At 33.3% G+C, this 27,642-nt stretch overlaps 2 protein-coding genes across 2 annotated transcripts; one reads left to right on the forward strand and one right to left on the reverse strand.

Annotated features, from left to right (window-relative positions):
• The first annotated feature begins 13,728 nt into the window (after nt 1-13,728).
• LOC147403605 (transcription factor bHLH63-like) lies at nt 13,729-18,269 on the forward strand. The gene is made up of 7 exons (XM_086439231.1): nt 13,729-14,557; nt 14,990-15,229; nt 15,328-15,462; nt 15,551-15,622; nt 16,669-16,884; nt 16,969-17,071; nt 17,916-18,269. The coding sequence occupies exons 1-7, from the start codon at nt 14,039-14,041 to the stop codon at nt 17,951-17,953; spliced, it is 1,323 nt and encodes a 440-aa protein (XP_086295357.1). The 5' UTR covers nt 13,729-14,038; the 3' UTR covers nt 17,954-18,269.
• A 5,572-nt stretch (nt 18,270-23,841) lies between these two features.
• Nucleotides 23,842-27,393, reverse strand: RD2 (Adenine nucleotide alpha hydrolases-like superfamily protein). The gene is made up of 5 exons (XM_086439233.1): nt 27,060-27,393; nt 26,890-26,969; nt 26,705-26,823; nt 24,145-24,221; nt 23,842-24,020 (listed from the first exon to the last, which is right to left on the reverse strand). The coding sequence occupies exons 1-5, from the start codon at nt 27,289-27,291 to the stop codon at nt 23,995-23,997; spliced, it is 534 nt and encodes a 177-aa protein (XP_086295359.1). The 5' UTR covers nt 27,292-27,393; the 3' UTR covers nt 23,842-23,994.
• Nucleotides 27,394-27,642: the final 249 nt, after the last annotated feature.

Consider the following 27,642-nt stretch of genomic DNA (forward strand, 5'->3'; position numbering starts at 1 on the left):
GCTTGTTATGGGTCCATCCCATAATGAAATTGGGGTGACTCATCACCAGTCTATAAAATCATGCAATTCGGAATGGACCAATTTTCAATCTTGAACCAATTATTTAAATGAGTATAAATTAAGGTCTGCATCACCATCTTTATGAATATAAAATAATTGGCATCTTATTTTTACTCATCACGGAGAAGAAAGAGAAATTTGATGACTAGAAATTTCATATTTCCCCCAAAAGAATAAAAAATGGGCTGATTTCAATCTTGAATCAATTGTTTAAATGAGTAAAAATTAAGATCTGTATCACCGTCTTCATCAATATAAAATAATTTTCATGTTATTTTTACTCATTATGGAGAAGAAGGCGAAATTTGCTGCCTTAAAATTTGATATTTCTTCCAAAAGAAGAAAAAATGGGCCAGTTTCAATCTTGAACCAATTATTAAAATGAGTGTAAATTAAGATCTGTATCACCATCTTCATCAATATAAATCTTATATTTTAATCATCATGAATAAGAAAGTGAAATTTGATGCCTTGAAATTGATATTTCCTCCAAAGTAACCCCAAAAAAGAAGAGAGGTTTGAAAGCCTAGTTTAAGTCAGGTTGGTGTGACAATGGGCAAGAGAGGGACATAAGCCAGTAAAATGGTTGAGTGGTAGGGGACACACCCATTTGAACAGGGTGGAGATTCTCCCAACACACCCTAACTCTATGGTCTAATGGTCTCCTACCTATCACTTCTTCTCACTCTATTATTCCTAAGATGCTCCAATCTCTCCAAATCAACTTTCAATATTCTAATTCATTTAACCAAAACACTTTGGCTCTCATCTTCAAACCAAATCTTTCCCCCCTCAAGTCTCATGTGATCTTGTCTCTTACTCTCCTTTACCTTAATATCATCACCAAAAATGAAGTTTCAAAACTCTTTTTGAGTACATTTCAACTCATCACAAATCCACTCAATCCCAGAGGGCATCGAACGAGTTTGTCACTATGGGGATTCTTTGACAGGCTATAAAAGTAAGTTCAAATCAATCGATCCTTTTAAATGTGCGGTCGGACTTTTAAAACTCACGAGCATATATACACAGGAAATAACCTTATTTTGATGATCATTTATCCTAAATGGATTAGTAGTTTAGGAAAGTGCTGATTTTTTCTAATCATCTTCACAAAAGCTCAACCAATTTTGTAACCACAAGATCCTTCAAAAGTGGTTTACAATTAATTTTTACAAGTTGAAGAATCATGGACCGTCAATTTTTACCATTAACTTGTAAACTAATGTTGATGGAGTGGAATGGGCTGATTTTTGCATATGGTGAGGTGATCATCCTTAAAAAATAATCCAACAATGATTGTAAAAATAATGTTGACTTTTGATTCTAACTCCTATATGCATATATATACACACTAGAGTTTTTCCGTGCCTACAGAATTGGCATCATCTTCGGTGTTAAATGTGTAAAAGAGGAAAATTAGTAAAATTGGAGAGATATTATTGAAATGGGGGAGAGGAAAGACAATAAAATCGAAGGGGGTGACAAGGAAAAGAAATAAAGTTGGATAATATGGATCTCACTTGATTGGTCAGATAACTTGATTCAATTTAAGACCAAGAAAATCAATCCTAAAACTGGTTGTGAATGTTACTAATTCCATTTCAAGCAACCCTAAGTAAGCAATCGAGAGAGCAATGAAACTCAAACTTGGAGGCCCAAATGAATTGATTAAGGCATCTAGAGAAGGACATTTTGGGCATTATAAACTTGTATACTATAAGGTTAGTGGGCATGTGGATGTGGATAAGATGGGGAATGAGGTTTGATATGGAAGCTGCATTGGCAACACTAATTCAGAATATATTATTGTCTTTGACTTGGCTTTTGACTCACCCACACATTATATCATTCATGCATGAATCCCCCTTTCATTAAAAAGCAGTGATCCTTTATATCTACTCATGTCTGTCCTCGTCCTTATCTTAATTGCCCTATTTTATGCCCCTTTGGGAAGGTGAACTCATCTTTGATTGAATCTCACCTCTCAGGTTTTAAATTTTTTTACTTTTCACACCTATGTACAAAATCGTTGACTTGACTAGCTTGAATTTGATTAGTAACAAAGCTCACTTGAACCAATTCTTTGAATCAAATTTGACAATCAACTTTGGTATGTGTTATGATTAATCATTTTTTTCTTTTTTTAAATTAGAAAATCAATAAAGTTCCAAAATTTGAACCAATATATATATATATATATATATATATATATACATATACCTTAAAAAAAAAGCAACTTTTGTCTCCTCAATGGTTAATTATCATACATCAATATTCGTCGATATAATGTTTAATCATTTGATTTATAAGTTTTTTTTTTTAATTTGTTTGAGTTATAGCCTTACCGTGAATATTTGAGATAACTTGTGTCTTAAAACAGATGACATGCCCTCCATGACGTCATTATACTCTAATAGATCAACAAAGAATGACTTAAATGGCCTTATCTGCAATGAAAGACCCTTGAATTTCCTTTACCCAAACAAAAAATCATTTCTACCTCTTAGAAGACAATGTACAAGAACCTCAAGAATAAGATAGTTAGAGAAGTAGAAGACAATGTAATATTGGGAAGAAAAGAGACTTGTCTATAATAAATTAAGGTGAGGTTGGAAAAGATGGATTGAAGAAGAGGTTGCACCAATTAAAAATAATTTAACATTGAGATTGAAAATTCAAAGATTCTTTACAACAAGAGGTTAAGGTGCGTTTGAAAATGATGGATTGAAGAGTTTACAGATAGTTTTGTTTTTTTTTTTAAGCTAAACATTGAAGATGAGGGCATTTAAGTCATTTTTTCATTAATCTATGAGAGAAGAGCGGGGTTAAGATGTCATATCACCAGTTTGAAAAACAGGGGGGTATATTAAATATTCAGCAAAATGGAGGGGTATAATCTAAACACATTCATTTTTAGCCTTGTAAATCTCTTAATCAAGTATGACCCATTAGATTTTGGTTCTAATCCAAATCTCTAATTATTTATTCTTGTTAGAGAATCCATACCAACGTAAGACATTATTTGACTACATGATTAGGTTATAAAGTCTAATCAACTAAAAAGGGCAACAATATTATGGGAGTAACGGTCGCTAATAACACCAAAATTTGGTAATAAACAACCTAATTAGTAATACGTCGAGTCTTGTCTCTCTCCGAGAATTAGTTTCTTAAGATGTGATTAGATGATGCAACTTTTCTTTTTCGATGCGTTGAGAGTGATTGGAGGTCTAATCAATCCCCGATTTTTTGGGATTTGAGACTTCGATGTCCCCTAGTATTCCTTGTTAGTTAGAGATTATTTGCTTAGTGGGATGATAATTGGAAAATCATTAGTCAGCGTTTGACGGTCGAAAACATGATATGATTGGAAAACTAAATCGTATCGTACATTAGTCAACGTGATGGAGAGTCGGCTAAAAACTCTCTTTTGGAAGAATATCATTTTTCTAGAAATGACATTTTCGTGATCACGAATGAGTTTACAAACCTCATTTGGGGAAAAACCTTATTTTTACCCCTATTTCTTGATTCCAAAACAAAATCTTGACGAGTTCACACCATAGTTTTAAAACTTGACTTGAATGTTCATCAAATTGAGTCAACTCGAAAATTCAAGAGTCCAGTTGGATGAGTCAAATAAATCTTTTTTAAAATAATATATAATATTATGAAATACATAAAATATTAATATATAGCCAAATATCTAAGTCAAGCTTTTTTACCCAATTTGATGCATTTTTTTAAATCTAATTTGATTGAGTTGACTGAATGATACATAGAGTAGAATCAAGAGGTTGGTTCCATCAAGTTTGAGGGTTGAACCACCTCAAAGTCAAGTCGACTCAGTCGAGTCAACTTACCAAGTTTTAAAACTATGGTTGACATTAAATTTATTAGTAGCATTCTTATGAATCTTTTTAGTGTAATAATTTTTTAACTCAATCTGACAAGGCGACTCAAAATCTCAATTCATGTGTACCCTCCAAGAATCATAGATTTGTTTTCCTTAGGGAAACACAACCGCATATCATCATAAAATATGTGTAATTATGTATCTCGAGGGAAAAAATTTATGATCGCCTCAGTGAGTTTTTGAGTTACCTGTAAAGATGAGTTACAAAATCAGCACTTATCTTTTTTATATTCTCTAATTTAATTTCCCAACTTTTATTTTCTTTATTAGATTGCCTTACACCCAAACATCTTTCTTTTCATATAGTAATAATAATGAAGCAACACAAACTTAACTATATGATGGTTTCATTCATCAACTATTCTATCATTAATCATTAATCATTTTTTGTCAGAAAAAGTTTTTTAAATAAAGTTTAGACATTTAAAATATTTACCTAATATAATATAAGTATAAAAAAAAAAGTTAATAGGACACTTGTCATGCAACCAATGCTCCTGTAAAAAACATGAAAATGAGTACTTTATAGTATCAATTCCTTAAAAGAACCCTCCTTTTTGAACTCAGCAGACTTTCCTGTTATGGTTAGTCAAGTAGTGGGACCCAACAACACTAGTACGTTTCTGGTGGTCGTCAGATATAGGGAAGGACGATGAGTGACGTCTCTCTGACACCAAAGTGAAATGACTAGGTTACCCCTGTCTGGTAAGATTTACTATGGTCCAACATCGTTGGACGATTCAGTATCCAACAATCGATGAGAAAATCAGTTTTCTTTAGTGAATTTTTTTTTTAAAGGAGAGGGTAGGTTGGATCTTTTCAATTTCTCACATACACATGGCACAAGATTAATGGTCGTTGGACAATAATTATTCCATATTATAAATACCTTTTCTACTTAATTTTATTTATTGACACACCAATTAGGTACTTACATAAGCATGAAGTGGGACAACCATAATTTTATTCAATTTAATAATCAATGATGATGGTGGGATTTGAACTCAGGTCTATAATATTATCACACAAAGACTTTACCAACTAAGCTAATTAAAAAATGCATGATTTTCATGTTTTTAATGTAAAGGTAACATACTCTTAATAGTGATGGACGATTTTGTACCTCACCCTATAATTGTCTTTTATTTTTATTTTATCTACAAATACAATGAATCTCACCCAGATTGGGAATGATGGGATTTATCATATTTTTAAGATAAATAAATAATATATTAATAATATAAAATGTTTTGTTTTTAGCATCGAGTGATACTATAATCATCTTTTCTTAAATATTTACAAATAAGGGGTACGGGTTTAGGATTTAGAAATAAATAATTTTATTACAAGAGAATTAGTATAATTTGAAAATATATATTATGCGAGAAACTAACTACTTTAACTTTAGGGAAGAATGTGTGTATACACTTAGGTATGGGATTTGCCTAATAAGTAAGAGACTTTTCATTATCGTTTTCATTGAAGTCTTAACCTTATTCTAAAGATTTTAGATTGATTAAATAAATCATGTTTCACTATTCGATTTTCTCCATAGTTAAGTAAATAACTTCTAAGAAATTATACATAACACATAACAAAACAATTTACTCACATTTTACTATTCTAATGAGAGGAGTAGGAAGTGGTTCAACACCAAAATTATATCTCACAAATATGCCCCCACCTTTACATTTCAACTTAATATAGTCAAGGTCATTTTAGTCAAAATTGTATTTCATGTGATGTTGTTTAGTTTTAAAAACTACAAAAATATCCTCATTTTACTATAAAATCTTCAAAAATCCTTTAATCAATATTTTAAATTACAAATAAGCTCTTTTGATAATATGCATTTGCACATGTCAAACTCACATGTCATCTTCTAGTCATTTAATATAAAAAAAAAAGTCACGACCTAGATCATTGTCATGTTCCAAAAACAACATACAATGTATGTGAGACACTTTTTATTGGAGCTTAAATACATTGGCAACGTATTACAAGAAAACGGTTTGACTAGGAATCCTAGGTGTTTTAAAATCTTGCAAATTGTGAGGAATGGGACACGATTCTAAATCCTAATTATAAAAAAAATGGATAACATAAATAGATGCATTAAGGTATACTTTCTTTTTTTAAAGAAATCTATATAATAAAACACAATGGTAAATCCCACTTTGTTACAATTTAATTTTGTAAGGATATAAAGATTTAGATAAATGAGTGAGATTCAAGCAAACCTACTTTATTTGTCTTTTTTCTATTTCAATTCACCCTAATGGATCCCTACTTGCCCGATTGAATTTGAGTCAATTTAACATGTTGTCTCAAATTAGTGTTTGTACCTAATCAACTCAAAACTCAACCCCAATTTTCTTAACTCAGCCAAGTTTTGGGTTGACTCGAAATGTTTTAAAATAAAGAGTTAAATTGACACCTACTTGAAGATTTCTTGTCTTGCTTGTGTTTTTTCTTGTTTGTTTGTGCCAGGGATAGAGGGAACTAAGGTTTGAATTTCACATTCAATCGAATTGACTTACAACTCAGTCACGAGTCATTAGTAATGACTCGAGAGTTTATAAATGTGGGTCACTTTGTTGGTGTTTCCAACTTGACTCGACTCGGCCGACTTGAGTAAAGAAAGGCCAAAGTCCTATTTCTTTGTGTAAATGATTGGAGTAAAGAAAGAGACGAAAAACAACTTCACTGACATCGTTTGGTTGTCTCAAAGAGCTTTTAATTCAAAGGGGCAGGAGAATTAGGATTCCCTCTCCTCGGATCTTTTGCTATCCATCTCTCCTCTCTATTATTATTTGAATTTATGGAAGAAAAGATAAGATAAGAAAACAAAAATAATAAAGATAATTGAAAATAATCTTGTTTTTTCTTATTTTTTTTATTATATCTTTTATTGGTAGTGTCGGAGAAATTATAAAATGAAAAGCAAAATTTTCTGAAATGTAAAATACATGACATTAATTTGTATAGTCAAACAAAGTATAAGAAAAAAATTAAATTCAAAAATTCAAATAAATAAGTTCAAACTTTAAAAAGATCTTTCTGATATCGAAGAATGAAGGGCAAAGATTTTGATTGAGGAAGATCTCTTCTTTTAATTATATAAATTATTATATTCAAATCATGATTGGATTTGCAAGTGTTTCGTAAAAATAAGGAACGAGTGCATTAGTTTTTTTTCTTCTGGGATTAACTTCCATCATTATTAATTCGACTAAATTAAGTGATATATTTTATGTGGAGTTATTTTTTACACATTATTTTTTAGGTAGGATGCATTTTATCTTGAGATGCTGGATCTTATACGATACTTGAAAAATTGACATGTACTAATAAGTTGGGTATATAGATCTTTCATTGGAATAATCTATATGGTGGCTTTTGTTTGATGTTGTCTGTAAATATTGATTTTGTGATAAATTAGCTTCCATCACTATTCACCATTAAATTTATTAAATAATAAAAAATATATGAAAAAAAGAGAACACAAGGGGTATTTTACATGGTTTGACAAACGCACTTATATCCACGAGCTTGATAAGTCATTTCACTATAAATCTAATTTTTTTACACGACCTCCTCACCTCGATATCTCCCATTCATTCCCTGTTTTTACAATGTCCTTTAGCCCTTTAAATAAAGAAATAAAAAAATCATAATCCTAATTAAATTACAATTTATCTTATTATTTCTTATCTAAATTAGTAATTACATAAAAATGAAAGAATTATCTTAAATTTAGATTATTTCCTAATAAGAAAAAGTCTTTTTCAAATGATATCACGTGACCGTTTTGAGATGCATGTTGATGCAAATAAACGATTTAGATTGGAGACAATTTTATCCCTCCATATTGTCTGATATCACTATGAAGAATGTCATTGCCATGAAAGATACTTTAATAAAAAAAATCAAGGAACCCTTTTCCTTTTATTAAGAAATCTTTACTAGTATTAACTTTTTTCTTTGAATATCACATCTCAAGGAAAACTTCTAGCCCCATGTTTACAAGTTGAAAAATCGTGGACCGTCCATTTTTTATAAACCATTTTTGATGGGGTTAGAAGTTTTGGAATGGGCTGATTTTTGGTGATGATGATCTCCTCACCGTAGAGATCATCCTCACCAAAAATCAGCCCATTCCAAAACTTCTAACCCATGTTTTGAAAAAACTTTTGCCAAAATATTTGGTGCTGGACATTTCCCTATATATATATATATATGGGAAATGTTCAGCAACAAACATTTTGACAAACATTTTGGCAAAACATTTTTCAAAACATGGGTTAGAGGTTTTGGAATGGGCTGATTTTTTGTGAGGATGATCTCTACGGTGAGGAGATCATCAGCACCAAAAATCAGCTCATTCCAAAACTTCTATCCCCATCAAAAATGGTTTCCAAAAAATGGACGGTCCACGATTTTTCAACCTGTAAACTAGGGCTAGAAATTTTGGAATGGGCTGATTTTTGGTGAGGATGATCTCCTCACCGTAAAGATCATCATCACCAAAAATCAGCCCATTCCAAAATCTCTAACCCATGTTTTGCCAAAATGTTTGTTGCTGAACGGGACCCTATATATATATATATATATATAGGGAAATGTTCAGCACCCTAAGTTTTACCACACACTTTAACAAACGTTTTTTTGTCCTACATGGGTTAGAAGTTTTGGAATGGGCTGATTTTTGGTGATGATGATCTCTACACCGTAAAGATCATCCTCCCCAAAAATCAGCCCATTCCGAAATGTTTAGCCCCATCTTTACACGTTGAAAAATCGTGGACCGTCCATTTTTTGTAAACCATTTTTTATGGGGTTAGAAGTTTTGGAATGAGCTGATTTTTGGTGAGGATGATCTCCTCATCATAGAGATCATCCTCACAAAAAATCATCCCATTTCAAAACTTCTAACCCATGTAAGACAAAACATGTTTGTTAAAGTGTGTGGTAAAGCTTAGAGTGCTGAAGGGGACCTATATATATATATATATATAGGGGGGGGGGCGTTCAATGGCCAACTTTTTGGCAAAATATTTTACAAAACATGAGTTAGAGGTTTTGAAATGGGCTGATTTTTGGTGAGGATGATATCTACGGTGAGGAGATCATCATCACCAAAAATCAGCCCATTCCAAAACTTCTAACCCCATCAAAAACAGTTTACAAAAAATGGACGGTCTACGATTTTTCAGCTTGTAAACATGGGTTAGAAGTTTTGGAATGGGCTGATTTTTGGTGAGGATGATCTCCTCACCGTAGAGATCATCCTCACCAAAAATCAGCCCATTCCAAAACTTCTAACTCATGTTTTGAAAAATGTTTTGCCAAAAAGTTTGCCATTGAACACTACCCATATATATATATATATATATATATATATATATATATATTAAGATTGGGGGTGCAACCAATCACTAGTGGTGTGCAATTAGTTGGTCCCTTAACTAATAGTTAACTTTCTTTTTTACTCCTGCTATGAGAAAACCTGCAAATGATCTTATTGGTAAATATTTTGAAGACCTTAGAGGGTACAATAATTTAAGAATCTTTTTTTTAAATATATTTTTTGAGTAAATTGTCTATTTGTGAGATATTGAAGAATCACGATCCATATAGTAAAGGGGAAAAAAAAAACATCAACTTAAATGCACTCAACTTGAGCTTAATATATAGGTACCTTGAATCAGATCATATAAGGAGGTAACATAAAGAAAAGAAGGTGAAGGGAGTGGTTTATGTTGATGAAGCCCACATAGAAAATGATAGAAAAAGATGAGAATGAGAGATGGAGCCCATTTGCCTTTGGTTTTGGTGGAAGGTCATGTGTTAATGTATACACCTGGGCAGGAAAGAATGATAAATGAATAAAGTAGAGAGAGAGAGAGAGAGAGAGGGGAGAGACAGAGGGGGAAGAGAGGGCCCATGAGAGAGTGATAGAAGTTGCCTTCATCCTCTCTGGCTTTGTTCCCACATATCTCAGATTATGTCTTTGTACTTCTACGAATTTCAATCCTTTAAATGACTATTTAGATCATAAGTTTAAAACTCGTAGGGTCGACTCAACCAGCGTTATGTGGTCGTATTGAACTTGAATCTTTATCAAAAATTAGAAATGATTATTAAAATCTTGGTAGGATTTAAAATCTTACAAATAAAGGTTGGGCCCACATGGATTATCAAATTAGAAATCTAACACCACAGCCTTGCATATTTTATGGTAAACCTTGCATATTTTATGGTAAAACTTATATGTAGAAGAAAACATTGAAAAACCAAATTGTTTTACGCTTGATCATACTTATTGAAAAACAACTTTAAAATTTAAAACTAAAATTCAATGGTGAAAAGTAATTTTTCTTTTCTATATTTTTTTTATGTGCAAAGTTTTTAGCATTTTGTCATCTATGATCCTGTACAATCAGATCATGTTTTTGAATGTCAAAAATTGATATATTAGAATCCATTCTAACGTATGTTAAATAACAAATTCAAAACTCTAAAGGCATTTTTGTAATACAAATCCAACTTGGGTCTATCGAGTATCTCTCAAAATGAAATATAAAATAGTATAAAAGTTCGGCCGTTAAAGGGCCTAAGTTTTTTTTGATTAAAAAAATAAAAAATAAAAAATTTTACACTTTAAATTTCAAAATTTTGATAAAAAAAAAATATTTCGACACTTAAAAGTCAAAATAGGTTATTATTGATAAATTTACAAATTTTATTTTAATAAATAAGATTTAAATTAAATTTTTTTATATTTATAATTACCCCATTTATAAAGAGGAGATCCTATATTTAGAATGGCTCATTGCAGGAAACCCTTGATGCGCGCAGAAGCCTCAGAAATAAGTTTGGTAAATTGCGCCTATTAATTACAAAGCTACAAAAGTAGAAGATTTGTTAAAAGAGAGAGAGAGAGAGAGAGTATATTAAGAATAACTGAAGCAACCCTTAATACCCGCAGAATCTTCCGTAAGCAATTCTGTGGCAGTCTGTAGTTTCTCTCAATCTTCCGCTTCTGTCCTTAAACCTCCAACACACACTATTACCTATAAATATATATATATATTCTGATCTTATATGTTAGGGTGTTACTTAATTAACCAACTCCAGATTTATTATGTTGATCTTTTAACCCATATTTTGCTCTGCATACATGTGGGATAATCCAAGCTGCTTGAGGGGTCAAATCTCTCTACTTTAGTTCCTCTCATCTTCATCTATGTGGAATCTTTTTCTGATTTTACTATCCCTTTGCAACTTCATCGTATCATTCTATTTAATTTCATCGTGCTCAGTTGGTGTTGTTTCTTAATTGTATTGTTTTTTCACATGTTGGGATGTGTCATGTGTTGATTATCAAGGATGGTGGTCTTGTTAATTGACTTTTTTTTTTTTTTGGGTGAGTTGGGGGGGGGGGGGGGGGGTTTATGTCTGTTTCTTTGAGCCATATTATTGTGGTACCTTTTTCCACCATCACCTTGAGATTCAAAACACTACAAGATCAAACCAACAATAAAAACTTATCTTAGCATTGGTGTGGTACTTACCAAAAAAATTTTGATGTTCAAGTCAAACTTTAAAAAAAAAAAAAAAAAAATTACTTAGAATCAATTAATATCTAAACAAACGAATTTAACTTTATATTACAGGTATTAAGTTTTTTTTTTCTTGATTTATTTTCCTTTAGGACTCTTTAAACCTCTTTCTGTAAGTTTAATAACGATTCCTTAACACATTGTTTATAAGAAATTTGTTTTCTTACCTTTTGAGTAGTGCTTGGGAGTCCTTAGTGACACTTACTTTTTTGTCCTTCTAAGTCCTCATTCCATCTCACTTCCTAATTATTATTTTTTTTTTCTAAGATCTCAAGCACAACTATTGGGATTAGAATTAATCCTTCCCTTCAGAGTGGATTTCGAATATGTAGAATAATCATAAGGTCTTCCTAAATATGAAATTATGCCCAATGCTCAGTTTGATTAATGTTATCTATTTATTCACACGAAATTGTTGAATCCAATAATTGTAATTCGTCTGATGAAATTTATATATATATATATATAGGGAAATGTTCAGCACCCTAAGTTTTACCACACACTTTAACAAACGTTTTTTGTCCTACATGGGTTAGAAGTTTTGGAATGAGCTGATTTTTGGTGAGGATGATCTCTATGATTAGAAGATCATCCTCCCTAAAAATCAGCCCATTCCGAAATGTTTAGCCCCATGTTTACACGTTGAAAAATCGTGAACCGTCCATGTTTTGTAAATCAATTTTGATGGGGTTAGAAGTTTTGGAATGAGCTGATTTTTGGTGAGGATGATCTCCTCACCATAGAGATCATCCTCACCAAAAATCAGCTCATTCCGAAACTTCTAACCCATGTAAGACAAAACGCGTTTATTAAAGTGTGTGGTAAAACTTAGGGTGCCAACGGGACCCATATATATATATATATATATATATATAGGGTGAGGTTCAAGGGCCATATGAGAAAACATATGTAAAAACAATGTAACATTAATAAAATTTTAAAATATGGGTTAGAAATTTCGGATTGAGCTGATTTGTTGTGAGGATGATCTCTATGATGGGAAGATCATCCGAAAAAAAAAATCAGTCCAATCTGAAACTTCTAACCCCATTAAAAGTGATTTAGAATGTGGACCGTCGATTTTTTGTTAATTTTTATCACTAATTTGTAAATCACTTTTGATGGATTTAGAAGTTTCGGATTGAGCTGATTTTTTGTGAGGATGATCTTTTCATCAAAGTGACCATCCTTGCAAAAAATCAGCTCAATCCAAAACCTCTAACCCTTATTTTGAAAAACCATTGTTTTTTCATATGTTTTTACATATGGCCCTTGAACCGCCCCTATATATATATATATATATAGAACAGCGTTCCTAAGACTCATATTGGGACTCACATTGCGACACACCGTTTTGTCTTATATGGGCAAAAATTTAGAATGGGCTGATTTTTTGTGAGGATGATCTCTATGGTGAGGAGATCATCCTTGCCAAAAATCAGCTCATTATGAAATTTCTAGACCGTCCAATTTTTGTTGAAAAATTATAGACCGCCAATTTTTGTAAATCAATTTTGATGGGGTTAGAAGTTTTAGAATGGGATGATTTTTTGCCAGGATGATCCCCTCATCACAGAGATCATCCCACAAAAAATCAGCTCATTCCAAACATTTTTGCCCATATAAGACAAAATGGTGTGTCGCAATGTGATCTCAATATGAGTCTTAGGAACGTACCCATATATATATTATATATATATATTATTTTGTGTACATAAAACCTAGTATGCCACGCGGCCTATAAAGGTATATGAATTGAGTAGCTACCGAGTAGCCAATGTGGGTGGAGTACATGATCTCTACTCATTACCAATCAACCAAAACTCGATACTTCCCGTTTCACCACGTCATCAAGCCGACATGTCAGAAAGGAAGTGTCTAGTACTACCACGTGTCACTACCCATGTGAGTTAAGACGTGAAGTGGGCCTTCTAGCCGTCTATCTTTCATGGGCCCTCAGCCCAGAACTCAAAATTAAAAACTTAGAAGGAAATCTCGTCAGAGTCCTCTCCGTTAACCAGACACTCCCACGTGGCCTCTTGTCAGTGGTCCCCACTCCCCACTCCCCACAGCCAACAACTTCAATCTCTCTTTCTCTCTCTCTCTCTCTCTCATTTATTCCGGTCGGTAGTGTCAGAATTCGGCCAGCCGTGTGTCAGATATTTCCGGAAACTTTCGCTTTATATACCTCACAATCTTAAGCTCTTTTGGGGCTTACATATTTTCTTCCTCCTTTTATTTACTTTATTGAAAACTTAGAAGTTAGTTGAGGGTGATCCCATTCCCACCCCCCAAGCGTACGTTAGCAACTCCACCACCTAGTAGACACGCGTTCGACGTGAAAACCTGTTCACCTTCCTAGTACTTAGTACCTTACACGGTTACACCCAGAGCGCACGTTAACAATCCCTTTCTCTCTCTCTCTCTCTCGGTTATGAACAGAGCTCCACCGGAGATGTTACACTGTCTACATATGCCAGAAAATCTTGCCGGAAACGGTACGGACATGACTGTACTGGAGAGACAACAAACTCGACTTAAATGGCAACAACAACAACAACAACAAAAGCAATCTCAGAACCTACTACAAGATCACTATTTTAATGAGACCCATTTCAGTAATTTGCCTCTACTACCTTCAACTGCAACCCAACAATTCGAAGGCTTGATGATGAACAATGAATCCATGATCAGAGAGCTTGGGAACCGTTCGATTAAGGGAGATCCTAGTTTGGAAAATGGATGGCCAGATTTCGAGAATTACCCAATACCCAGAAACGGATTTGGTGGGGAGACGATTGGGTTTGTGTCGAATGAGATGGTAGATTTCTCAATTTCGAGAACTCTGAGTTGTCCTCCTGTAGTGGAAGATAAAGGTCGAGAGAAATTGGATTCGATGGTTGGGAAGGAAAGCTTCAAGAAGAGAAAAGCAGATAAGGCACAGAACCCAAAGGTTTGTGTTTGTGTTTGTGAAACGTCAGATTCGAGTTTATGGGTGTTATTTATTACTCACATTTACTCTCTCTAACTTGCCCCAATTTTGAATTTTATTATCTATGTTTTTTTTTTGGGTCTCTCTCTGTTTCTAAAACTTGAAAATTTGGAGTTGTTGGATTAATCTTAAATTAAGAAGAATTGAAGATATGGATTGTCTAATAAAATAGGAGAGAAAGAAAACCCAAGGTTTATAAAAGGATATGGTGGACTATTTTTTTAATATATGTATATATTTTGCTAAAATAAGTCATCTGTTATCTTTAAATTAAGAAGAATTGAAGAAATGGGTTTTTATGTTTTTTTTTTCAAGATGAGAGAAAGAAAATCCAAGATTTATATAAGGATATTGTTGACTATTTGTTAATAAAAAGTTCTTTTGGTTACTCAGGTTGTTGTATCAGAGGACATGAGAGAGAAGAGAATCAAAGGAGACACAGAAGAGGAGTCCAAGATCACAGAACCAAATAAAAACGCCAACACCACCACTAATAACAACAACAGAGAGACCTCTGGAGATACATCAAAAGAGAATAACAATTCAAATGTTTCAGGGGTTCAGAAGCCAGATTACATCCATGTTCGAGCGCGTCGTGGCCAAGCTACCGATAGCCATAGCTTAGCTGAAAGAGTGAGTTGGGTTTCTCTTTTTTGTTCTCTCTCTAAATTAAACTTCTAAAAAAAAAAAAAAAAGTGTTTTTGATTGATTTTGATTAATTGTATTTGTAGGTAAGAAGGGAAAAAATTAGTGAGAGAATGAAATATTTGCAAGATCTAGTCCCTGGATGCAACAAGATTACTGGAAAAGCTGGAATGTTAGATGAAATCATCAACTATGTTCAATCTCTTCAAAGACAAGTTGAGGTAATTACAGGTCTCATTAATGGTGTTTTTTATTTTTTGTTTTGGGCATTTTGTTAATAGGGTCTTTTTTTTTTATTAAAACCAACAGTTCCTGTCCATGAAGCTTGCAGCAGTTAATCCTAGGCTCGACTTCAACATCGAGAATTTCTTTGTGAAAGAGGTAAGATTTTTTTACAATAATGTGAGAATTTGGATTGAAATTCATGACCCAAACCCATATAAAGTAGAATTGAATCCAATTTATCAAGTTTGATTGCATCGGGAAGCAGGATTCATAAACAATTTGTAATAAGGAAAATACAATAATCATGATGATTCATAACAAATGATAATTAGTATTAAATATCTAATAATTGTAGAGAACTTCTATTGCCACATCAACTTTTACTAAGAGCACCCCAAGATGCATCCTAAGATATCATATGAATTGGCGTGCTATTAGAAAAAGTTGGTGTGGCAATAGAATCTCTTTAATTATATTGCTCCACCACCTTATATTTTAAATATAGTGTATACCTTTTTGGGCTTTTAATTACCACATTCCTTTTCCAATACTTCTTTGCGAGGAAGCTCATCGATTTGGGATTTTACCATATGTGGAAAGATTTTCTAGTGAGAAAGTGATATTTGGAAGAAACAGCAGATAACCTTATCTTGTGCGTCAACATCCTTATTCGGTGTTTTAAATATAAGTGCACTAATTAGAGTTTTAAAAAATAAGTTAGTTTGACACATATTATTATATGCAAAAATTAATATAATTAAGTTGCTTTGTTCTTATAATTGGATACAGAAGTTTCTGCCTTGCACCAATAGTTTATATTGCTTCACCAACTTATTCTTTTAATTACAGCGTTTGAGGTGTGGATAACCATTGGGTTTTTTAATAACCACACTCATTTTCAATCACTTCTTTTCAAAGAAGTTCTTTTATTTGGTTTTTATTATATGTTAAAAGCTTTTCGAGCATCAAAGGGACTCGTTAATTATAAGTGAAAGAGTAATTAACACCTGTTCCCTTCTTTTTCGTGTGTTTATATCGAAAAATCCTAATTTTGGGTGTTTATATCCTTGTTTGGTGTGTTAAATATAATATCATTAATTAGGGTGTTTTAAATAATAATAAAAAAGTTAGCGTGGCGATATAATCTATCTGATATTATTTTGAAAATAAGGTAACCATCTTTTTCTTATAATTTGATACAGATGTTTCCACCTTGCACCAATAGCTTCCCGACGATTGGGGCGATGTCATCAGAGATGGCAAATTGCTCGGCCTACCTTCAATTTAATCAATTACAACAAATAGTCTCAAGTTGTGGGTTAGATCTCGCGATAAATTCCCCCGAAATGGCTCTTCGAAGAAGCACAAGTGCACCCGTATCAGTTCCTGAGACATTCATGGACACTTCAGGCTTCAATGTAATTTCTTCTACACTAAATTTATTATCTTATACCCTCTTATGTTATAATATGTCTTACATTGAAATATCACTTACATTACAGCAAGGCCAAACTCCTCCTACTTGGGAGACTGATCTACAAAGCCTTTACAATATGGAGTTTAATCAAGGAAGACCAACTACATTTCCACCTCAATCATTTACAGGTAACACTGAGATTTCTTTACATCATTTTCTCTTCTTTTTTTGATTAAATTTTAAGAAAGGTTAAAAGATGGAGGGAAGAAAAGAAGCAAAAAGAGATCTAAAACCCCACCAAAAGAAAATATTTGAGACTAACAAACTTTAAAGTTACTTGTGTTATTATCTTACTTTGGACTCATAGGACCCTATGTGATTAAAATCAAGAAAGAAAGTTTCCTATTTTCACAACCAAAATTATCAAAAGCATCCCTTTTTCAATCACCATAATGCACTCATTTTCATTTGTAATTAGGCTGTCTTTTGGAAAAAGTAAGGGGGGATTAAAGTAAAAGGGACTATAGACATGCAATAACATCTACCATCCACAAATTTCTTATCATGACATATGGCTCTCATGTAGAGGTTTACGATTCAAATTTTCAATGGGTACCCTCTCATGGAGATTTTCTTGGTCAACAATCAACGCGATCATATGATCATAAAGAAGTCTTGTACTCCGAGATTGAGGTCATCAGTCGTTTTGATTGTTGAATTATTAGATCATTAGGGTCGTACCCCATAGACTATATAGTATCTAAAATCTCTAACCCTTCCAAATTCACCGCATGTCTCACCAATCTTATCTAAAAAATTTGGTATCAGTTTAACTAATCCTGATACTTTGTTGAATTTTGTCTTCTGTTATTGCAAATGTGTTCATATGTCAATTCACATTCGTTCGGGTTTTCATTTCTCCTTTTAAGAGGGTAAAAACACAAAGAATCTTTCGTTTTCCGTGAGGTTATTAACTTATAAAAATTATATCACAATTGAATCTAAAGGGCTGTTGTCCATTGGCTTTTTCAGGTACCTTGGAAGCTAACAATCTCAAGATGGAGATGTAATTGATGGGAATCATAGATTTCATGGAGGAGACAAAGTTACATGCCTCGATGTTGAATCTGATTCTTTCTTCTTCGTCCTTTTTTTTTTCCCTCTCTCGAAGTACATAAGTATATATATTTTGTAGTTTGTATTTATACTTTCAGAGTAGTCATAGTGACATAAATACCCTATTAACCATCAACATTCTTGTCTCTATGCATTGTACGAATAATGAAGCAAATAGGGGAAATTACTACAAGAGTTATGTATTTTGTCAAAATTACTCAATCAGTCGTGTTTTTTCAATATAATTTACGAAAACGGTTATCTAATGTAGTCATGGTGTATGGACGGTCGATGAAGTTGCTTTTATGCCCTTGAGTTGGATAAGTAAATAGTAAACGTGACTTCATAATAACAAATAGTATGCAACTGTTTTCGTAGAAATAAATATTTTTCTAATCGAGAACAATTTGTAAACTTAAAAATGAATAAAATTGATATGGCTTGCGCTCTTCTTCTAATACTGCCAATGCCGGAAAAAAAAAAAAAACGTAAATTTTGTTGACCTCAAGTATCCTTACAAGTTCAAAGGTCTTTCCAGCGTACAATCTCTAGTGATATAGTGCTCCCAATAGTTGGTTACCATAACTTTCCAACGTCATATTATGGCTCACTTTTTGGGCCCATTGACCTATAAATGTTTGGTCGGGCATTGATTAATGTGGAATGGATTCTTGCATTAGAGTTATATAAAAAATGAAATATAAAAAAAAAAAACAAAAAAAAAAAGAGTGAACGAAAGACAATGCTAGGAGGCACTAAAGGAGATGGTGAGTGGGGTAACTATTGTAGGGGTAAAAATCCACACAACTCTTAGACACATGGTACAAGATATAAGATTCATTTAGCATTTTCCTACGATCATCTTCTGATCTTTAATGGGGTGTCTAAAAATTATCTTCTAAGACCTAAATTAAATATTTTGTTTCAACAGAGTATTGACTTAAGTAAAGAGAATCATATATGCATCTTTTATATGCACTTAATTAACATAACTGAAAACTGTCACATCTTTTCTGTTACGCTTAATGATCATACGACGACAGTTAGTACTTTTTGACGTCACAGAGAGATATTTTTCTGACAATCATCTCCTATTCGTCATACATGAGGGGACACGATTTGTTTGTCTAATGCTTGTGTGATTCTAGGTGGTTTAAACGACTAAACTGTCCCATTTGAGATTCGAGATATTCCTATTCAATAGACTCGAGACTAAACGACATGTTTAGCATTTAATTTATTTGACAACACACACCTAGTGGCTTTCTCGGCGTAGAGGTGGCGGATTCGAATACCTTTTCATCCCTAGACTATCTCGTGTGACGTCTGTCTCATGCTGTCGGAAATCATAGAGTATATACGTACACTGAAAATTGTATGCACCATTATACTCTTATATCTATCAAATCCACAAAGTATATACAAGATTGATACCCAATGTATGAGAGAGAGAGAGAGAGAGAGAGGACCACTAGAGGTACAAAAAGGGAGAAAGTGATGGAGAAAGGGACTAAAGGTTAGGGTGAGAGAGAATTACAAATTTTGTGAGGGGCAAGTTAGGGGTTGAAGAGATGAATGCATTTGGTGACCCAAATGGTCGGTCTGTTGGTTGGGCTGAAGGGTCGCTTGCAATCGTTCTTCACCATGGAAAGAATTCACATCATTGGATTGGGACATTAACAACTTGGATGGCCAATTTGCTTTGGAATAACAAAATGATGTTATAAGCTGTCTTTCTTATGTCTCTCACGTCGTTTTAGCCAAAATAATATTTAAAAAAATATCAAAAATCTCTCTATCTCTTCCTTATAACATGTAATGTGGCCACAATGTTTGTGACTTCCACCATTATCGTTATCGTCATCGTTATCCTTACCTTTTTATTTTATAGTATATTAAAATAATATTATTAAAAAATTATTTTCAAGATCTTCATAATGAATTTAATTAACAAAGGATCGGATGACTCAATAAAAGAAACATATGTATCCCCAAATTATATAACAACCCGATTGAATCATAAATGATGAAAAAGTTCTCACATCCACCTCGAGATTCATAGTGCCACCAATCCAAACATGCAAAAATTTGTCTAAATACTAAGCTAAAGAAACTCCGATGCTTAAGTCACATATTGGAATCAATATGAAAGTAAATAAGTTTACCTCTATTTATAACTAAAAGTTCTAGGTCCTTTCTTCTTAAACTCAATCACAATCTATTTCTTAATTGAACTCAATCATGATCAAATCTCCTAATTTTTGTCGAGATTCTTGGGATCCAAACTTAATAATGCTTGCACCCACCATGACTACCAAATATCGCTGTGGCTCTCCGTACCCTACCTCGGATCACTCTTGTTTCTAAGACCCCTTGAAGATGACTGATGAGATATGTCATCACTTCTGATTTCCAGAAGGATTTATCCACTTTTACCATGGATCAATTGATTATCTTTTAAGCGTTTATTTATCCTCATACAATAAGTATGTGGACCATAGTGTGGTTTTCAATCAACCATTTTTCATGAATCACATCATATCATGACCCATTATATGGAAAGTGTGTATGAGGATCCATGAATTATTAAAAGTGTCAACTTCAAGGTCGTACCTTATATCTCATATCGTCAATCTCGATGTGAAAGTGTGTAGGAAAGATAGATGTTTTTCATCGAAATACGAGCAAAAAAGTATCTATGATTCCTATACACTTTCATGTCAAGATGTACAATGTGAGGTTTCTTGACATGAAAATGGATGAGAACCGTAGATGTTTTTTTCACTCATATCTCAATGAATATCAAGACGTGCGATATGAGGTTCCACCCTGAAGTCACTTCAATGTTAATCTAAATAAAAACATGCAATCCCATATGTTAATCAAAATCTTACCATACACCATCTAACACACATCTTGAGAAAATCGTATATCCCTAGATAAATTCTACCCCATAAAATTTCATATTTTCAAAGACAATAATGCCCTTGCACAATTACAAGATAAAACATGTATGCAATCCCAAGCATTAATAATTGAAATCCAACAGCCAGGATTTATCATTGGCCTAATGTAGAAACTATCCCAAACAAGGCCTTGATGTGTCCTTTCAACAACATTATAGTCATAAAAATTGACGGTTCAGATTAAGTACATTGTAAGATAATCTCACAAGGACAACAGTATATCCTAAATCCCTTTCAAATAAAATCTTCTGTGTCTTAATGTTGAAGAATGGAGCTTTTCATGTTGTGGCTCCAAATGTTGCCTGCACCTTCGCTACACCTTCGCAGACCTTGGATTCTTCCTCTACAAATAGCCAGCCCACTCTCAGCTTTTCTTCCTTTTCAAGTTAAAATAAATGGAGGAGAGAAGTGGGTCCCACCTCATCCAAAAGGCAAGATCTCTAAGATTCTCTTTCTTTAATGGATGGTGAGAAATGATCCTGCCTTTTTTATCTGTTGTGGGCCCACTTTTGATGGTGGGAATTTTTTTTTTCCTCGTCGCAAGCTTTGGAGTTTCTCCTCCTCTCAGTCCTGCAGCTTTCCAAAGTAGGGGACTCTCTTGATTTTAAAGCAACTTAAACTCAAAAAGTAAGATTCTCAGCGTGAGAACAACATACAGTCTCCTTTTGCCACAAAAGATTTTATTTATTTTAAATTTTTGTGTAATTTGGATTTTAGAGTTACCCATTAGGGTTTTGATTAATATTTGACATACCCCGTGTTTTCAAACTTATCACATAGCCATTGACTACAGTCTTCGATGACAGAATAATAGAAAATAACTAAAATAGCCTTGGATTTTTTTTCTTCAAGCCCATCATCTTCAATCTCTAGGGTACAATTTTTTGCGCTCATCTTCCATCTTTAAAGATTTCCTTCAACTTTCAAACCTCAACAAGATAGGATTTTTGGGAAAGTAGAAAATGATGGATTGAAGACCAGGTTGAATAGTTTAGAAATAATTTACCCTAGGCTTTGAAGAGCATAAAAAAGATGAACTTTTGGGAAAGAAATCCAAAAGTCTTTGGTTAGAAGTTGAAAATTTGGGCAATTAGGTCATTTTGTAAGTCTTGTAAGCAGATAGAAGTCAAGGGATTTTGTTTGAAAACCTAAGGGTCATCTCAAATATTGAGCAGTACATCTCTAAATCACCCTTTCAATCAAGTTTCTTTAGGGGTGAAAGAAACTTGGGTCATTCCCAAGTTTCCTAATTTGGGTTGGGCTTATGTATTGGGCTTCCCTCAATCCCCTATTTTATTTTCTTTAATGGGATCAAATATAGAAGTGCCCGTTACAAGCCTGAGACAACAATGGTGTGATAGTAAACAAGAAGCTAAAATGTTGATGAAAAAACCTTAAATTTTTTTTTTTCCAATTTATTAAAAATAATTAATAATATTGAGCAAGATTGGCTACCAAAATAAAAATATTAAGCATGAAATATTTTTTATAACTAAGTTGAAGGTTGCAATTAACAATACTAGAATAATAGCTAGTCCAGACCAAGCTATGGACATAGGATGAATGAAAATAAAACTGAACCCATGATTATCTTTTTCAAAGAGAAAATTTAAGTAATTAAAATGATTTTTACTTTCTTAGAAATATTACCAGTTGGACCCACTCCACACTCTTTTGACTTCAAAGATCCGATCCCATAAAAAAAATTGGGCTGAAATTTTGGGCTTGGGCTATAAAATTTGGTGCCTTACTGATTTTTGTTGGTGGGCTAAATGTTCAGACTCAACATGTCCAAAATATGTGCCAAAAAATGGTATTTTGAGCTGATGATTATGGAACTTTGCTCCATAACTCCCAACTTGTTTCACCCCCATATATGACTTGTTTGAAACCAACACTAACTATAGTAATATGCATATAACCTATTTCTTGTTTCGTTGTTTATGAAAAGGTTTACATTGTAGGTCAGGTTATCTTCTAAACATTGCAATTGGACTCCCCCCACGTGGCATACTCAAAATACTCTCCTGATGTGGACCATGGATTTTATGCCTCGGGATACACATCCCCATAAATATATACAATTGCATATCATGCCACATCAAGAGAGTATTTTGAGTGTATCACGTTGGAGAGTCAAAAATCATTACTCTTGCAATTATTACTGTATGCAAGAATTTTATATGATAAGTGACCACAAAGGGTTCAAGTCTCACGAAACCGAGGTCTTGAGTTCGAATCACCTCTTACGGACACTCTTTCCAGGATTTATCCCGGAAAACATGCCCAAGTATAACTTAAAAGTGCTCTAAGAGGTTGCAATACCTCAGATTAAAATAATAATAATAATAATGGGTACAATTATTTCTTACAAACGGGACCCTTACTAAATAATATCTTTAGGATCAGTGCTTATCAAAGAGAAACCATTGGCCTACTCCTCATTAGGGGACTTTTATTTGTTGTATATATGATAATATCCGAAAGTAGAAAAACAGGCACAACATATCATTCCAAAATTATTGTCTTCCTAAACATTCACCAAAAAGGTGTACCTATTTTGGTGTTTATTTATTTTTACCAAAATGGTACCATTGTACTGCCATTTTTTATGAATTTACCTTAATACCCTTGTTTTGAGTTTCATATAAATGATCTTTTATTTGAGGTCCAAAATAAAGGCATAGAGGTAATTTAATAAAATGACCATAAAATTTATATCTATTTTGTCAAAAAAAATGAATAAACAAACACCCATTAAATGTTGGAAAATAAGTTAACCTATCAGATAGTGATGATTGTGTAGGATGTGTGATCTGCAAGAATTCGGCCGAAATGATGAAGGATTTGCCATATACTTCTATCAAAATTGATAATTAAATCATTAAATCAGAGCAGAAAAAATTAAGAATTAATCTAATTCCTTCAACATCATTGCATTCCAATACCAATTCCAACATGTATAAAAAATCTCTTCCAATCAGGCTCAATAATACAATTAAGCAGACACACAATGTACCTAAGATTCTTTAGATGACTGACTCCTCCCCTGCATCTGCCGCCATTGCCATACAATTAAAAAAAAAAAAAGAGGAAACTTTGAGATAAAAGTTTTAGTTATAAAAGCCTCAGATTATTTTAAGTGTAAGAGAAGAGGGAAACGTACATAATCATCATACCTTTACCAGGAACGATAATAACCGGCGCTGATTTACAATTGTGGAAGACATGTTCACTCACACTTCCCTGCAGTATACTGTTTCAAAGCCAACCCATAAGTTTCAATCAAAGTTGGCCTTCTCAAATCTTAATATTGTAACAACAACACAACCTTATTACAAAAATTTGGGGTTAGCTAAATGAATCTTGTTCCGCTACACCACTCTGTCCAAAATCTCAGGATTCATGCCAATCCTCCTCCTTTATCCGGGCTTGAGACTGTCAATGTAAGTGTAATGGGACACTACACGGGCTACACTACATGGCTGCCAACCTGACATAACTCTTGCTGTTCATGATGTTAAGGTCAAACATAAATAATATCTTGCCGATTGGTTTCTAGACATTCAAAGCTAATCTTTATGCACTTAGCCGTCAATAAAATTGTATTGGCAATTCAAGAGCAAGCATTCGTTCAAGAACATCCAATTGATAAGATTTGTTACTCCATTTGATTGACAATTCATGCTGTAGTTTTTAAATTTTAAATCATTGTTCAGATATAAGTATGGCACATTCAACCATAACCACTTAAGTGCATGTCTATATACCTACACACGTAAGGTCTTAAATCCATAGCTTAGTTGGTTTGATACATTGCAAAGCAACTCTGAGGTTGTGGGTTCAAGTCCAGCTTATCCATAAAAATAAAAATAAAAAGATTCTAAGTTACATAAAAAAGAAGTGAGTTTTACTCGGTATATATTTGCATGTGGGAATAGTCCCACATTTCCTAGGAAGAGAGAAATAGGGCGATATACCATACAAGTAAGTGCCTCATCTTTTGGTTGTAACATAGCAAGATACATACTATATCGGGAATAATGAGATGAGTCGGCAATGAAAAATGGTTCACAAATTATATTTGTGTTTGTCGATAAAAAGGTCCAATATGATTGGCATCATGTTTTGATATTTCCTTTTCTACACTAAGGGAGGGTTTATCATCCCGTTATCCTCTTTAAAAAGTGTTCTTTTCTAACCCTGCCCCATGACCAATACATTGGATATTCCCTGATCCAATCTAGGGTCGGCTAATCCCGAAGAGGGTCATCATGTATTGGGTAGTATATCTTGAATTAAGGTCTCAATAGGTACTGTTTGTCAAATACCCAACCTCTAGGGGTCACAGAAATATTTGATGTAAATATGACATTTTGGGTTTGGGGAGAGTTGGTTTCGGATTGGGAAAGGTACAAGTATATAAGTTAGAGCTGTAATTATTCTAAAAAATTAGCGAAACTTTCCCATCTCTCATCCTTGGAAGTAAGTCGAGCCAAACCATATAAATCTTCTGTCTTATTGATTTTAAATTTCTTAGTTATTTTTCATCGCATATATTGCTAGATCTAGGGATCCGAGCTCACATCATGGTTGGTTAATAAACCTTTTTACTGTCCTCAACCAGCCAACACATACCCACTTTTATAAGAAACAGGGTACTTTGATTTTCTTCAATTGGTAAACCAACTTTTACCTAATTAGACCTAACCCAGACTCAGCTGGGTGTCTTGAAACTAAGGGTTTGTATGATAGCAAGGAATTCGTTTTAAAGGGAAAATTAGTCCCCGGGGAAAACGTTCTAGGAAACATCTTCCCTCCTGGTCCTGGGGGAGGAGAAATTCCTTGGGCAGGAATTTGTTTTCAAGGAAAATACGCAATCATTTGCCTGAAAATCACGTTTTCTGAGGGAAATCATTTTCAATGCATAATCATCGGACCTTATGTTGAGAAATTAGAAACTTAATTGTATCCAAGAAATAGTATAGGAGAATCACTTATACTTTGTTGAGAAAATCGACAAAAATAAGAAACAAATAAAACAAAAACACAAAGATTTATGAGATCAACCCTTTCATGGATTACTTGAACACAATTATTTGATCTTCTTCACTCTAATAAACAAAGCTTACAAAGGGATTAACCCTGCTCGGTCTCGTGCTCTCTCATATCGACAAGAAAACCCTAGGTAGAGGTTATATATTTATACTTGGACCTAATTACCTAAATATCCTAAAAAAAAATACATATAATTGTTACGTACCTAGATATTAGTTGTTGGGAGAATAATTATATAACAGGTCATGCTACACGGTAGCAGATTAGTTGATTGAGTTTAGGTTCTGGATTTAGATTAAGATAAGATTAGGGATTTTAATGGATTTCAATCGGGATGAATTTAAAATAATATCAAGATTAATTAGCTCTATGGATTCAACAAAAATATATATATCAGAATCCTTTCGAATTTAGGAGATTGATCATCTCAAATTGGTCCAAGAGGTCCGATCTGCCTCGAATCATATCAATATCTCATCTTATTTATTTTTATTTTGAGATTTAGGGCATAAAAATAATTCACAATAATGAGTCCCCTAAAAATATTGGGTAATTCAAATAACAAATCTATTAGTTTCTGACAATTACAATCATTAAGTTGCAGAGTAAAGATGATCATTTTCTAGAAATCCAAACAAAAATAAAATAAGAAAAGGAGAAGAGAATAGAATAGAGATGGACCTTTGGATCAAACTCCTGCCTCTAGTGCCCATCACCACAGCTGCTGGTTTCAACCTATCAACTTCCTTGCAAATCACCTTCCCTGGATCACCTTCCACGATCCTTGCAACCGTCTTCACCTATACATATATAATTTATTATACCCAAAATACTCATACAACATCCACTTCAAAATTATAACTCACCATGGCAACCTGAAACGCTTCCACTGCCAACGTCTCCATTAGTTGTTGACTTGTATCATAAACAATCTGATTTTGAACATCTTTTTATATAACAAAAAAGAGGAAAATAAAGGTCAGCAGAGGTAATAAGGGTAATTTGAGAAATTAAAATTTAATTCGTAATTTCGTACTAGAGACCGCATGGACGAGGTAGATTGTGTCAGCGAGTCTGCAAAGGTTGATGAGAGCCCAATCGAAGGCGTGTTTGCTGTTGGGGCCATGATCTATGGCTACAAGAATGTTTCTTCCTCTTCTTCTCTCTCCAGTTTCTCTCTCTAACTCTGGTTCTGAAACTATGGGTATTAGTGATGGAAGCTTTACTTCTTTCCAATTGTACTCTTCTTCCTCCATCAATGGCTCCATTTCAAAATTAATAATCAACAAAAACAGATCACATAAAAAATAAAAATAAAAACAGAGAGACAGGGTTTGGTGAGGTTGTTAGTCTTTCATTCAATCTATGAATGATGTCGTCAATGTTTCAAGCCGCCTTCTTTTAAAATGAGTTTGATGCGAGATTGTTACATAAGAAAATTATACGAAGCGCCTGTAACACGACACGTCATTGGAGGAGCTGATTTGCTATTGTCGTAAATAATACCGTTTGATGTTCTTTAAAAAGAAAATACCTATATTGAATAATATTTGAATAGAAATGTTGCATTTCTATGATTAGAAGCTACAATTAAAAGATTCTCTCATGGAATTAGTGGG

This window comes from Akebia trifoliata, chromosome 4, assembly GCF_017979445.1.
Source record: "Akebia trifoliata isolate Shusen 1 chromosome 4, ASM1797944v1, whole genome shotgun sequence".
Classification (NCBI taxonomy): domain Eukaryota; kingdom Viridiplantae; phylum Streptophyta; class Magnoliopsida; order Ranunculales; family Lardizabalaceae; genus Akebia; species Akebia trifoliata.

What these genes read in the sequence shown, in the direction of transcription:
- LOC147403605 (XM_086439231.1), top strand. Translation starts at nt 14,039, where the DNA reads ATGAACAGAGCTCCACCGGAGATGTTACACTGTCTACATATGCCAGAA. An exon ending in ATAAGGCACAGAACCCAAAG is followed by an intron (nt 14,558 to 14,989) that starts GTTTGTGTTTGT and finishes TTGGTTACTCAG; the next exon opens with GTTGTTGTATCAGAGGACAT. An exon ending in TCCACCTCAATCATTTACAG is followed by an intron (nt 17,072 to 17,915) that starts GTAACACTGAGA and finishes TGGCTTTTTCAG; the next exon opens with GTACCTTGGAAGCTAACAAT.
- RD2 (XM_086439233.1), bottom strand. Translation starts at nt 27,291, where the DNA reads ATGGAGCCATTGATGGAGGAAGAAGAGTACAATTGGAAAGAAGTAAAG. An exon ending in AAGCGTTTCAGGTTGCCATG is followed by an intron (nt 26,824 to 26,889) that starts GTGAGTTATAAT and finishes ATATATGTATAG; the next exon opens with GTGAAGACGGTTGCAAGGAT. An exon ending in GGCAGGAGTTTGATCCAAAG is followed by an intron (nt 24,222 to 26,704) that starts GTCCATCTCTAT and finishes GCTTTGAAACAG; the next exon opens with TATACTGCAGGGAAGTGTGA.